Source organism: Choloepus didactylus, chromosome 3 (genome assembly GCF_015220235.1).
Source record: "Choloepus didactylus isolate mChoDid1 chromosome 3, mChoDid1.pri, whole genome shotgun sequence".
In the NCBI taxonomy this organism is placed as follows: domain Eukaryota; kingdom Metazoa; phylum Chordata; class Mammalia; order Pilosa; family Megalonychidae; genus Choloepus; species Choloepus didactylus.
The window spans coordinates 95,553,343-95,568,975 of NC_051309.1; the positions used below are offsets into that span (position 1 = coordinate 95,553,343).

Here is a 15,633-nt window from a genome sequence, read left to right on the forward strand (position 1 = left end):
GTAAGTGTTGGGATGAGAGGGGTATAGGGAAAGTGTATGGGTATGCTATTGAAGTCAAGTTGAAACAAACCAAATATGATTGTTATCTGTTAGGGATGTTAAATTTTAAACCAATGGTAACCATGAAGAAACTATATGAAAAATATATCCAGATAGAACAGGGAAGACACTTAATGTGGTACAACACAAAAAAAATCAAGTAAATCTAACAGGAGACATTAACGGAAGAATTGAGGGACAAAAAAGTATGAGACTTACAAAGACAAAATAGTAAAATGGCTGAAGAAAGTCCTACATGACCAGTAGTAACTTTAAATATTAATGGATTAAACTCGCTACTCCAAAGACAGAGATTGGCAGAATGGATAAAAAAAAGTACTACCCAACTAAATGCTATCTGCAAAAGAGTCACCTTAAAGTCAAGGATACAAGTAGGTTGAAAGTGAAAGGATGGAAAAAAAAAAATATGCCATGTAAGTGGTCACCAAGAGAGCTGGGGTAGCCATACTAATATCAGATCAAATACACTCTAAGTCAAAAATAGTTATGAGGGACAAAGATGGTCATTATATACTGATAAAGTAGTCAATTCAACAAGAAGATTTAGCAGTTATAAATATGTATATGCACCTAACAGTAAGCCCCAAAATATATGAAGCAAATACTGACAGTTTTGAAGGGAGAGACTGATGGTTCTACATTAATAGGAGAAGACTTGAACACAACTTTTTCAATAATGGATAGAACACCTAGTCAGAAGATCAGTAAGGAAATACAAGACTTAAATGATACTCTAAACCATCCAGAAGTAGCAGACATATATAGATCACTTCACCCAACAACAGCAGAGTACACATTCTTCTTGAGTGCACTTGGATAATTCTCCAAGATAGACCCTATCCTAGGTCATAAAACAAGTCTCAATAAATTAAAAAATATTGGAATCATACAGTGTATATTCTCCAACCATAACAGAATGAAGCTAAAACCAAGAACAGAGGGAGAAATGGGAAATTCACAAATATGTGGAAATTTAACAGCATATTCTTTAACAACCAATGGGTTAAAGAAGAAATCACATGGGAAATTAGGAAACAGCTTGAGGCTAATGAAAATGAAAATGTAACAGCAAAGCAGTGCTGAGAGATTTTTAGCTCTAAGTGCTTATGTTAAAAAAGAAGACATCAGAGACCTAACCTGAAAACTGGAATGACTAGAAAATGAAGAGCAAGCTAAATCCAAAGCAAGCAGAAGGAAGGAAATAACAAAGATAGAGCAATTATAAATGAAATAGAGAACTAAAAAAATAGGATCAAAAAAACCAAAAGTTGGTTCTTTCAATAGATAATAAAATTGACACAACTTTAGTTGGACCAACAGAAAAAAAGAGAGGATACAAATAATAGAAAACAGAAACGAAAGGGGGGCGTAACTACTGGCACAACCAAAATAAAGAGGACTGTAAGAGGATACCAGGAAGAACTGTATGCTAACAAATTAGATAACCTAGACGAAATGGGCAAATTCTTGGAAACAAGCTATCTACCCTGACTCAAGAAGAAATAGAGGCTCTCAACAAACCAATTATTAGTAAAGAGATTGAATCAGTAATAAAGAAACCTCCCAAAAACGAAAAGCCTAGGACCAGATGGCTTCCCAGGGAAATTTTACCAAACATTCCAAGAAGACTTAACTTCAATTCTGCTCAAACTCTTCCAAAAAGTAGAAGAGGAGGGAACACTTCCTATGAGGCCAACGCCACTCTCATAACAAAGCCAGATAAAGATACCACAAGCAAAGAAAATTACAGACCAACATCTGTTATGAGTATAGACGCAAAAACCCTCCACAAAATATTAGCAAACTGAATCCAACAGCACATTCAAAGAATTATATACCACAGTCAAGTGGGATTTATCGCAGGTATGCAAGATTGCTTGAACATAAGAAAATCAATTAGTGTAATATACCATATAAGCAGAACAAAGGAAAGAAATTATCATCTCAATTGATGCAGAAAAGGCATTTGATAAAATCCAGCACCGCTTCCTGAAAAAAACACAAAGAACACTAGGAATAGAAGAGAAGGACTCTTCCTCAACATGGTAAAGGGCATATATGAAATACCCACAGATAACGTCCTACTTAATGGTGAAAGACTGAAAGCTTTCTTTCTAAATCAGGAATAAGACAAAGTTGCCCACTGTCACCAATGTTATACATTGTACTAGAAGTTCTAGCCAGGGCAATTAGGCAAGGAAAGACATAAAAGGTAACAAAATTAGAAAGGAAGAAGTAAAACTTTCCCTGTTTGGAGATGACATGATCCTATATACAGAAAATCCTGAAAAATCTACAACCAACAGAGCTCTTAGAGGTCATAAATGAATTCAGAAAAGTGGCAGTGTGCAAGATCAACACCCGCAAATCAGTAGTGTTTATATACACAAGCAATGAACAATCAGGAGAAGAAATCAAGAAAAAAAATTCCATTTACAACGGCAAGTAAAACAATCAAGTATATAGAAATAAATCTAACCAAGGATTTAAAGGATTTATACACAGAAAACTACAAAACATTGCTAAAAGAAATCAAAGGGGACCTAAATAAATGAAAGGACATTCCAGGTTCAAAGACTGGAAGATTAAATATCATTAAGATGTCAATCTATCCAAAGCAATTTATAGATTCAATGCAATCCCAATAAAAATTCTTTTTTTATTTCTTTTTTTTTTCAGTCTTTTTTTTTCAGACATGGAAAAGCAATCACCAAATTTATATGGTAGAGAAAAGAGCCCCCAAAAGCTAAAGCAATTTTGAAAAAGAATGATGTAGGAGGACTCACACTTCCTGATCTTAAAACTTATTACAAAACTACAGTAATCAAAACAGCATGGTACTGGCACAAGGACAGACAGATAGACCAATGAAATCAAGTCAAAGGCTCAGAAATAAATCATCACATTTGTGATAAACTGATTTTTGACAAGGAGGCAAAAACCATTCAATGGAGAAAGAATAATTTCCTCAACAAATGGTGCTGGGAAATCTGGATCTCTATTTGCAACAAAAAGAAGGAGGGCCCCTACCTCACACCATAAACAAAAATCAACTCAAAGTGCATCAAAGACCTACATATAAGAGACAGAACTATAAAACTCCTAGTAGAAAATGTAGGGAAGCATCTTCAGGACTTTGAGTTGGGCAATGGTTTCTTAGAGTTTACACACAAAGCAGAAGCAACAAAAGAAAAAATGGATGAATAGGACCTCGTGCACAAACTCTTTTACTCTACTACTCTACCCAGCAGAACTGAAAGCAGTAACTCAAACAAATATTTGCACACTGATGTTCATAGCAGCATCATTCACAATTGCCAGAAGATGGCATCAATCCAAGTGTCCATCAGTCAATAGATGAACAAAACATGGTATTTAAATACAATGGAATATATTGTTTAGCCATAAAAAGAATGAAGTTCTGAACCTTGAGGACATCATGTTGAATGAAATAAGCCTGATCCAAAAGGACAAATACCGTATGGTCTCACTACTATAAACTAACTACAAAAGCAAATGCTGAGAATTGAATTCAAGGGCATAGGTTATCAGGGGATAGAACTTAGGCAGAGAGTGGGCAATCAATGATTTAAGAATACAGAATGTTCAATAAGGCTCATTGTAAAGGTTCCTAGATTGTAAGCTCTTACAGCAGTCACATCTATTCCTGACTTTTAATGGTTATTTTAATGGTTATTTCCCTAAACTTTGAGTATCTGAGTGACACCTGAGACCCAGAACTAGAGTTCTGCAGCTGTGAAAGGCAGCACTACTCCATACAGCAACTACTAAAGAAGCTGCAAAAGAGAACAGACTTCAATTAGAGATACGAATGAAATGGACTTCGTTAGGACTAGATAAATCAGAGTACAGCATAAAGGATTATATTGACTGTGTTTTAAAACTTCAACTTTTGTGTGAGACCAAAAGAAGAGATACTTATTTGGTATAAAATTTAAATTTGCTGTAGCACACTACCTAATTTAACCCTTACAGTCAGTTTACTTAAACAACATAATTACATGGAACCTAGAATAGGGAATGACAACCTGTTGTTCTGTATAGGTTAATGTAATACCCCAATATATTCCAGAGTATTTGGGGCAGAAAGTAAAAAAGGATTTGCAAAGTCCCCTTGAGGGACTGGGGAAAAATGTGGAAGTATTAAACTTCCCTACCTGGGGAACTCTGGATATTCTCACAAGCATTAGGGACTCCCAATTTAATAAGCCAAGTCCTTGATCTTGGGGTTTACCCTTATGAAATTTATTCCTGCAAAGGAGAAGTTAAACCTACCTATGAGTATGCCTAAGAGTCACCCCCGGAAAACCTCTTTTGTTGCTCAGAAGTAGTCTCTCTCTAAGCCAACTCTGTAAATAAACTCACTACCATCTCTCCTACGTGGGACATGACTCCCAGGGATGAAAGTCTCCCTGGCCATGTGGTCCTGGCATCATGAAATTGAGAAAGCCTCCTTGGACCAGAAGGGGGAAGAGAACGGCAACAAAATAAAGTTTCAGTGGCTCAGAGATTTCAAATAGAGTCAAGAGATCATTCTGGAGGTTACTCTGATGTATTTATATAGACATTCCTTTTTTGTTTTGAGTGTATTAGAATAGATAGAAGGAAATACCTGAAACAGTTGAACTGTAATCCAGTAGCCTTGATTCTTGATGATGTTAAGTATAACTATATAGCTTTTATGGGGTGAGCATTTGATTGTGAAATCCTTGTGACTGTGTGGGCAGATGAGTAATAAAATAAAGAAAAATAGATAATAGGGAGGGATAAGGGGTATGGGGTGCTTTTGGGTGTTCTTTTTTCTTTTAGTTTTTTTCTTTCTTTCTTTTTGCAGTAATGAAAATGTTCTAAATTGATTGTGGTGATGAATGCACAGCAATGTGGTGATGCTGTTAGCCATTGATTGTATTCCCTAGATAGATTATGCAGTGTGTGAATATATCTCAATAAAATTGCATTTAAAAAAAAGTCCATGGTGGAGAACATCTTCTTGACCAAAAGGGGGATGTGAAAGCAAATGAAATAAGCTTCAGTGGCAGAGAGATTCCAGAAGGAGCCAAGAGGTCACTCTGGTGGGCACTCTTACGCACAATATAGACAACCCATTTTAGGTTCTAATGAATTGGGATAGCTGGTGGTAGATACCTGAAACTGTCAAACTACAACCCAGAACCCATGAATCTCGAAGACAATTGTATAAAAATGTAGCTTATGAGGGGTGACAATGGGATTGGGAAAGCCATAAGGACCACACTCCCCTTTGTCTAGTTTATGGATGGATGAGTAGAAAAATAGGGGAAGGAAACAAACAAACAAACAGACAAAGGTACCCAGTGTTCTTTTTTACTTTAATTGCTCTTTTTCACTTTAATTATTATTCTTGTTATTTTTGTGTGTGTGCTAATGAAGGTGTCAGGGATTGATTTAGGTGATGAATGTACAACTATGTAATGGTACTGTGAACAATCGAATGTAAAATTTGTTTTGTATGACTGCATGGTATGTGAATGTATCTCAATAAAATGAAGATTTAAAAAAAAAAAAGTCCATGGAACTGTACCATACAGTGAACCCTAAGTTATAGCATGAACTATAGTTAATAGTACAGTTACAAATATGTGCTGTCATCATTTTAACAAATGTTCCTCCCCAATGCAAGGTGTTAATAATAGGGTGGTATATGGGAATCCTGTATTTTAAGCATGATTGTTCTGTAAAGCCACAACTTCTCTAATAAAATAATTTAAAATAGTTCCTCAAACATCCTTGCTTTTATTTAAAAAAAAAAAATAGGTGTATATTCTGTTTGGAGCAGTCCAGAGGGGTTTATTATTTTTTTGTTTGTTTTAGGAAAGAGTGTTTCTCAAAATACACAATGTATTTGTTCCTGAAAATTTATGTGAGAGTTATGTTGTCGTAAATGTAGTTGTATTTTTATAGGTCTTTTCGTTTTGACCATTTCAAATTTAGATTTATCTGTCTCAACTTATTAAACAAGAATCTAAAAGCAAATATTTAATTGGCTATTTTAAGGGTGTATTCCATTTAAACCAATTATGAATCAATGTTTCCCCAAAATGAAAAATTGTCGAGACAATAATCATTCCTAATTTTTCTACTTTTTGTACTTGAATTTCCTTAAAGAAAAATCATGTTAAGTCAAAATTTGTCTACTTGAAAATTTTCCAGGTGTTTTAAGTATATTATAATGAACAACAGTGGTAACAGTCAGAGTGATCAAAATTTCTGGTTGCATTTGCTCTGCAGAGAATATTAAGTTACAGAAAAAAATGAAGATACATTCCATGGACCAGGGAGCAGAACACATGCTGATTCTGTCCTCAGATGGAAAACCATTTGAATACAACTTTACCATAGAACATGCAAGGTAGGGAACTTTTCTTCTTTTATTAAATATTATTTTAATTTTACTCAAAGGTCAATTATAATTTTTGTAGGAAAATGTTACCTTAGGTGATCCTTATCCCCTTCCTTATGCATAGTAACTTAAAGTAAAGGATGAATTCTGAATTGACCAGTGAAGTCCATCAGTAAACTACAAACCAGTTGTCTCCTGTGATGTTTTGACCTGTAAAGAAAATGGTTAGTTGACCTAGTCCCAAATTGGGCTTTTGTATTCATTAACTCATTTGATCCTCACAATAATCCTATTGGTGTGGTGGTTTGAAGCTGTCTGTACCCCAGAAAAACATGTGCTTAAATTTAATCCATTCCTGTGGGTGTGAACCCATTGTAAGTAGGACCTTTGAAGAGGCTACTTCAGTTAAGGTGTGACCCACCTCATAAAAGGCTTAATCCTTTTACTGGAGTCCTTCATAAGAGAATGAAATTTAGACAAAGAGGAGAAAGCTGCAGAAGCAAGAAGCTGAAAGCGACGAAACCCTGAAGAGAAGGGAGAGACCAGCAGATGCTGCCACATGCCTTGCCATGTGGCAGAGGACACAGGGATTGCCAGCAGCCAGTCTTCGGGAAGAAAGCAGTGTCTTGATGGTGCCTTGATTTGGACATTTTCCTGGACTCTAACCATGAGTGAATACATTTCCATTGTTTAAGCTGAACCATTTTCATGGTATTTGCTTTATTAGCAGCCTGGGAAACTAAAGCAGTTAGATATCCAAAAATAAAAGTTTTAGCCTCAAAAAAAAAAATGAATTTATCATGGTATTAGTTAGGGTTCTCCTTGGAAACAGAATCAATGAGAGATTATCAAATTGTAAAAGTGACTCATGCAACTGCGGGCATGCACAAGTCCAAATTCTGCAGAGCCGTCAACAACCGTCAACTCCAAGGAAGACGTTCCACGAACTCCTTGGGAAACGAACCGACAACTTTGATGAACTCCTCAGGAAACGAACCGGCAACTTCGATGAGCTCCCCAGGAAATGCCTCACTGAGCAGCCGAAGAAGAAGTGAAGGTTCTCTAACCGTCCGGCTTATAAGCCTCCAACTGATCACCCGAACCAAATCTAGCCAATTGCATTCTCTCACTGTGGAAGGCACGCCCCTTGATGAGTCATCAGTCAGCTGCAGTCAATTGACTGATGATCCAACAAACCAGCCTGTTGGTTTATTAACCAGCCTCAGATATCCTCACAGCAATCCTCAAGCCAGTGCCTGCTTGACCAGACAGGTAGGCCACCTAGCCAAGTTGACACATGAACCCAACCATCACAATCATGAAATTATTTGTGAGAGTTTCCTAGTAGATCATGTAAATTAGAACTTATTTTCATCTTGCATTATTCCTGCATCATAAATTTATTGTTTGCAAAAGAGTCTTTTAGAATTATCTTTTCATAATATGTGATTCATTATTTTCCTTTTAAATCACCAATTAGAGCATATTAGTATTTTTAAATTTTACATGTAGTGATAATTTTTTTCTTGTGCATCAGTCCTAATTAAATATAGTTAATCGTTTTAACATTGATATTGTGATTTACATTATGGTGAGTGACATAAAATATCTTTTCTTTCATCAGGGCTCAATGTGTTTTACAAGAAAAAAATATAATTCAGATCACATGTGGAGATTATCATTCTCTTGCACTCTCAAAAGGTACTTTTCTGGAATAGTAATTGTTTTTTAGAAGGAGTTTGTTTATGTAGGGTTAGGGGAATGTAACCAATTTGGATTTGATACAGTTTGAGGCACTACCTAAAGGAGATGTAAAATGGAAGAGAAATAGCCTATAAAATCTTCAGGTTTCCAGAATTACTTTTCCCACATTTTGTTACATATTTTTATTTTTCAAATATGAAACAAGGAAAATTTTCTCAATAATCAAAAATTATTCTTTCTTTAATCGGGACCAAGCCTGGATCACACTTCTCTAGCTCTTCTCCAGCTCTCATGGAAGTTGCTCAGGATACCCCAGGTTTGCTTTTGTGGCCAAGTTGCAGGCCTGTGATGTGTTCTAACAATTACCTTTTCAATTCAAGGACTCTCCCCAGCCCTTTATTATTTCGTATTTCCTCAAACATTGTAATGGTGGGAAATGGAAGCAGTGAATATGGATTATTTCCTAAGGAAACTTGACTGTGAAAGGAATAATTAATATAGGAGAGTGATAGAGAGGAATTCAGGGTCAAGGGCATTGTTTTAAATATAGAGGACAGACACAAAGTTGGAATACAAGTCAGGATTGTTGGGGAGTAAATAAGCAAGTATTTGACCTCTGCTGAGGGTTTGAGGGTGTGAACTTGCACTGGAAAAAATTGACCTGTTCATTTGACTTTACCCATTCATGAACAGATATTTCATTTTGAATACCTACCATGTTCAGATTATGAAGATGAAACAGACATACCTCCTTTCAAGAAGTTCATGGTCTAATAGGGGTGGGGTATTTAGGGTTTATTATTGGTAAACTCCCGTGTAGGAAGAATGAAAGTTGAGGAAACAAGGAAAAGACTGATCATGTTCCTAGTTATATTCCAGGTGACTGATAATTATGTTAGAAGGAAAGTCTCTTTCTCCCACCAGATCCTGCACAGTGTCTTGCAAATAAGTGCTCAGTAAACATTAATTCTCTGATATACTTTTTCAGACCCCATTAGATAGCATCAACTCAATTAGATTAGGTCTAGGTATATTTACTTGAAAACTCTGCACTGTATATTCAATTAATGGAAGAAGAAGCTGACTCAAGATACTGTGCTGTAATTTCAAATGAATATTTAAATTGTTTATTTGGGATCTTTAGGCATACAAAAAAAGAGGATTGAGGAAACAATAGTTCTAGATTATATTTGCTTGTAATACGTTCAGATAGCTTCATTACACTCTTTATGGTGGGGGATAAAGAGGTAAACTGTTACTGCTGCTAAGAAGATACTTCTGTGTTTTTCTGATTCAGACACAGGGTTTCTGAGAGTCCTGTCAGATCAAATGCAAGAGATGTTGGTATTATACTCTGTATAGCATATATAAAGTTTTAGGGTATTGTCTGCTGCATTTTCAACTTAGTAAGAGAGCATTTTCTTTGTTTATGTCAAGGTGGTGAGCTTTTTGCCTGGGGGCAAAATGTACACGGCCAACTTGGAGTTGGAAGAACATTTGTCTCAACCTCCACACCACAGATTGTGGAGCATCTTTCAGGAGTCCCCTTGGTTCAGATTTCTGCAGGAGAAGCCCACAGCATGGCCTTATCTATGTCTGGAAACATTTACTCATGGGGAAAGAATGATTTGGGACAACTAGGTCTTGGCCACACCAATGGTAATGGAAACATATTTTCAAATTTGTATTATCAACAGGAATATTTGTTAGATAAGGGATGAATTTAACACAGACTTTCCTATCCAAAATGGTTCAAATCTTCACTTTCATTTGCACTTTCTTCCTATTGTGTCTCTGTCTTCAGGGCAGAATCAGTCCAAGATACATGAACAGTGTGAAAGGAGTTAATATAATTGAGACACATTTCAGGTCCGTGTGAGAAAGAGGAAGGCACATCAACCTGGGCATCAGAATACCTGGGTTCTGATCCCCACTTTGCAAGTTAGTAACTGCGGGGGCTTGCCAAGTCACTTAACCTTTCCTAGGCCTTAATTTGTTTTTCTGTAAAGCAACAAGTTTAGGCAAGATGATTTCCAAAGTGTGTCAGAGATGCAGTCTGGGCTTCTCTCTGACATGTACTGGTTTCTCTTGTTGAAGAGACCACTTCATTGCCCAGAACTCTCAGTTCTGAGCCCTGATATGGTCTGGTCGGAGGCCCTCACCTAATGGGCAGAGCATTGCAGCTCTCTGCTCCTTCAGCTCTGCCATCCTCACAACTGCTCTTCCTCTCCCACACCAAGCAACTGTCCATAGAGAAAGCTGGTGCTGTCAACAGACTCCCTCTTCCTTAGGGTGAGAAAAAAAGAAAAAAGAAAAAGAAAGAAAAAAAACACTTTAATGTCTGTTAATATCATTATATAATATTATTACAATAAGACTCTGAGATTCTATTAAAAACCTCACATATTGTATAAGGTATCAATTACGTATGTAACTATACACACACACACACACACACACACACACGAAAAAATAATTAGATGGCAAAATTTCTCATGAGTCCCAACAACTTATTAGAGTTTTCAAACTCTGATAACGAACTCTACTGCTTTCACCAGTAATGTTCACAATATCCCCCAGATCACCGGCTGCACACTGCACTTCTCCCTGACATTTCTCCCTACATGGTCCAGTGCTGATTATGCAGGATAACCCAAAGTCAATGTTAGAAAAATATTCAAAGGAGAGAAAGGACTAAAGGGGCAGCTAAACTATTTCTGCTGAATAATAACTCAGTGCTTTGAAAGGAAAATAATTGTGAAAGGAAAAAGAAGTAGTTTGAGGCCGTGACATTGTAATGGGGGATGTAAAAGAAGAGAAGAACTTTTATGTTCATAAAAGGATCATTCTAATGCAAATTGGAAATATCAAATATGCAGTAGTTTAAGTTAATCAAGTTAAGTTGTAAAGAGGACAGGCTCTGGGAAGCGGCCTGACCTTTCACAGGTAAATTCCTGTAGGTGTGGGCCTGTTTACCACTGCCCCACTCACCTTTAGGCCTAGAACTAAACACGCCAACATAGAGCCTTTCTTGTCTGAGTGTGATGGGAACTGTTATTGCTGGATCACGAGGGAACAGTCCAGGTATTTTACTTAACTCCATTGTGAAATTCAACATTTCTTTTTGGTCACTTCAACTCTTTCTTTTGCATAGATAAGGATTCTCCTTCCCTTATTGAAGAACTAGACAATCAGAAAGTTGAATTTCTCACTTGTGGTGGCTCTCACACTGCCTTGCTCACGGAGGTGGGTATATCATTGTCTGCTTTTGACTGTACATCTGTAAGGAACTCTTTGTAGAGGGGGAAAGCACTAGACCTTCTAGATATGAGCACTTAGTGTTTGCTAGGAAAGGAGGGTCACTTCCCACATGCAGTTTCTTGATAACTTGAGGGCTTTACAGTGCTTTTTTTTAAGTATTCATTGATACAAGGACTGTTACTTCTACATCATACTTCTCTAGCATCTGATACGCAGTTCCCTTTCTCTTAGGATGGGCTGGTGTTTACTTTTGGTGGTGGAAAATATGGGCAACTTGGTCACAATTCAACACAGAATGAGCTAAGACCCCGTTTGGTGACTGAGCTCGTTGGGAATAGAGTGACCCAGATAGCATGTGGAAGGTAAGTTGTAAAGTGTCAATGAAAATTCGTAAAAATCAATACAATTTAAATAGATAATTTAGTAAAATTTCAAACAGTTTTTTGACTGAAATATAAATATTAAACATTAGCAAATGGGTGAAGATGCTTAATTTATGTTACTAGGTAATCGTCATAAATCTTAATCTTAGTATATATGTTTTTTAATTGATTTTTTTAAAATGAACAAATACAATTTTCTTTCTATTGCTCTTTTAGTGAAATACCTTTGTAACTGTTCTAATGCACTTTTATCTTAAAAAAATAAGTCATTTATTTATTTATTTGGGGAAAAATAGCAAACATGAATCACTAAGGATTATTCGTTAGTATAATCACCATCTCAGGGCCTTTATACTCTTTAGTTGCTATAATTCTTTCAGGGTGGCCTGCTGTGGTCACAGTAAAGTATAAGACAAAGTCAGTGGTGATTTGAATGGAATGTTCCTGAGAAGTTTGATTTTAACAGTTCTTTTTTATAGAAAGGCAAAAACAAACAGACAAAACCTTTGCTTGAAGTCCTTGGTTAACTTAATTATTTTCTTCTTTAATCATCAGATTCATCAATCCACTGCTTGTCTGTGGGATATTGGGTGTTGGTGAGGTTAAGAAATATTTTCATACGGATACACTTATTCTTTGGGTAGTTTTTCCTCATTAAATACAAGCAAATTCAGAATTACTGAATTTTGGATTTATTTGTTAGTTTACTGAAGTCCTTATTATAAAATATTAAGAAACTGGTATATATACTTTCAGTCTATGGACATATTCTTTTATGATCCTGGAATGGAATTACATAAATGTATATTAGACTAGATCATTGGAATGGTATGATTCTCTGCGTTCGATATCTCTGCAGAAACCAAAGAAGCGTTATCACCACTTTATATTCTTCACAACACACATTCCTTTTAGTAGCTTGTATTACAAGAGAAAGAGCCGAGGTAGCGATGTCTTAATGCAAATGGGGCTGAACCCCTACAGACGCAGGAGAAGAGTCTGAAGCCATCCACCTAAATCTTCCCATTCCTTTGGGATCTCTTGCTTATCATTTAAATTTTAAAATTTTTCATGCTACCTCATTATATATCTGTTTGTTCTATTAGGAAAAAGTGTTTATACCATTTCCCAAAGAGTAAATAAAGTTGTTAACTTTCATGTTTGAGAAGCTCTATCTCAGGAAGACTTAGTGGGTGGCCCCTGCATAAGGCAACAGCTGACTGACAGTCTGAGTAAGACAACCATTCTCCAGGTAGTGCTCTTCTTGGCTGATACAGGAGCTCAATTTTGTCACAGAGCCCAGAGTTGAATAGTTCCTTAAGGAGTGGTGTATGATAACCAAAGTAACAAAAAACTAGTATCTGTGTAGTTATTCCAATGAAGCATAGTTTCTGTTTTGTTTTGTTTGTTTTTTTGACCAGTGAAACAGTGTCCCTGTTCTAGGGAACTTGGGGTACTTACTTAATCTTATTTTATGCCCCACATAACATAGTCTACCCCTTTAGTAAGAAAAATTCTCATCCTCACCAGATTTAGTGTCTTTTTATGCTGGGAATCAAAAACATTGTCTGTTTCTGGTTAGAATTCTGCTTTTCTAGATGTGGTAATGTGTTGTTTTATACTGTGTTAATAGCCCACCTCTGTTGATACATTATTCCTTTAAATGAGGTGCTGTAATGTTGAGTGGGTTTAAAACTTTCTAGTTACAGTAGTATACATGCTCACAGTTTAAACCTAGTTATCTTCATTACGCAACAATTATTTTTGACCATATACTCAAAGTCAGATGTGGTGCTAGTTTCTGAAGATGGGGACATACACAACTTACAGCCCCTGCTCTCAGGAATTCCCAGGGTAGTGGGAAACACCAATGAACAAATGAGCAAGATGATTAGTGTGATGAAGATCTTTGGGAATGAGAGCTCAGAGAGAGTCATCTTATTTACTCCTTAGGGTGGGAAAGAAGGGACTTGGAGATGGCTTCCAAGAGGTAGTAATTCTGAAACTGAGGCTTAAAAAAGGGGTAGAGGGCAAGGGAAGATGTTTTCCTGACAGAGAGAACACCATTTGCTAACGTACGGCACCATGCAGAAGCCTTGAGTGGACTTGGGGGTCCAAAATCTTCTCACCCACACATGAATGATTTCTTGGTTTCCAGATACCTAATTCCACCCATTGGGGGTTGGTTAAGTAATTTCATTCTCACTGGATAACCTAATCTTGGCAGCTTACTGTATTTCTGCATACTCTCGTCAACATGGATAATTGAGAATTGACCCTATGTGCTTTTATTAATAGATGGCACACACTTGCCTTTGCTTCTGATTTGGGAAAGGTCTTTGCTTTTGGTTCTGGAAAAGAAGGACAACTGGGAAACGGTGGAACACGTAATCAGCTGATACCACTTCTCATGAAATTGCCATCAAATGAAGAACTCAAATTTGGTAAATTCTGTGAGAAGCACAGTATTTGGCATAAATACCTTTTAAGAGAAATTAATTTTTCTAAGTGCACAATGTGGCAAGGACAGCAACGTATGACTATGAAGGGGGTTTCTCTAAACACTGACTCCGTTATCAAGTCAAAATAACCATTCTTTTTCTCTTAACTCTTTCAGATCTGGATTAATATGAACTCAAACGATACAGAATAAAATAGATGATAAATTCAGAGGCACTTGCAACTCTGATTCCAGGTTGCAAGAGATTTATTAATTCAGTGGTGATTAGTTTTCCTAACCTAATCACCTGGTTAAATTAACCTGTAATCAGGTAGAACCCTCAGGATTATGAACAGCTAACATATGCCAGGCCCCGTAACCGTGCTCAGCACTTACCAGTGTTATCTCAACCAGCTCACCTAACAATTACTGGGAGATGAGTACTATTATTCCCACTTTACTGGAGGATACAGAAGCTTGGGTAGCAAAACTAACCAGGGTATCTCAGCTAGTAAGTGGTTTGTCTGAATTTGAACTGTGTCCTGTTTAAATTCAGAAGACCCTGAATTCGGAAACACTCTACTATAATTGTGCCTCTGAGAACTTTCATTACTTGTTTCTGAAAGCTTGGTGGTGACATAAAGTGAACAAAATTATGTCATTCTTCTGGAGAAATGAACAGTAGAATTCTTTCCCTAAGCAGTTCATACGTTTTCTTTTTTGGTTCCTTCATGACCAGCTACGTGGACTTGAAGCACTTGCCATTGGTTATCCAGCAGTCACTGGTTAAATCTTGAGTTGTAGAATATGGTTTTCAGTAATGGGAGCTGAATTAAACTAGGGAATAGTCAACTAATCAAATATTTGTTTGCTAATATAAATAGCATTTATATTAACTATGTCATACGGCAACCTTGTAAATCACCTGTATTTGCCAACCTGAAATATATGTATTTCTGCTTCTTAAATTATGGGAAATGTGCTGGGTCTTTGTCTATTAAAAAAGATAAAATCACCACATTTAGGAAGAATCTGAAATTATTTTAAATCGAATGTGCACATTTATGCCAAATAATTTCCTAAACTCTTTTTGTACATCCCTTTCAGAAAGTCACACCTCAGAAAAGGAGTTAATAATGATTGCTGGAGGGAATCAAAGCATCTTGCTCTGGATAGAAAAGGAGGTAAACATCTATCTCTAAATGTTCTATAATATGGTATTTTAAACAAAACTAAGGGTTTCAGAATCCATGTTTGGTGAATTACAAAAACATCACATTAGTAGACTGACTTTTTTTAGGAGTAGCTGGACATTTTTGATCCTTTCTTGTCTAAACCACATAAATACTTGCCCACAGAAATCAGCAGAGTGATCCCTGCTGAAT

The 15,633-nt window shown here is 36.5% G+C and overlaps 1 protein-coding gene across 2 annotated transcripts in view; it reads left to right on the plus strand.

Moving 5' to 3' along the window:
• HERC5 (HECT and RLD domain containing E3 ubiquitin protein ligase 5) overlaps positions 1-15,633 on the plus strand; it is a 55,672-nt gene that overhangs the window by 3,423 nt on the left and 36,616 nt on the right. For both annotated transcript variants that reach the window (XM_037830239.1, XM_037830240.1), the window contains exons 2-8: positions 6,349-6,469; positions 8,085-8,161; positions 9,602-9,823; positions 11,319-11,410; positions 11,657-11,787; positions 14,107-14,252; positions 15,356-15,432. In XM_037830239.1, the coding sequence (XP_037686167.1) occupies positions 6,349-6,469; positions 8,085-8,161; positions 9,602-9,823; positions 11,319-11,410; positions 11,657-11,787; positions 14,107-14,252; positions 15,356-15,432 (866 nt within the window). The remainder of the gene's footprint in view (positions 1-6,348; positions 6,470-8,084; positions 8,162-9,601; positions 9,824-11,318; positions 11,411-11,656; positions 11,788-14,106; positions 14,253-15,355; positions 15,433-15,633) is intronic.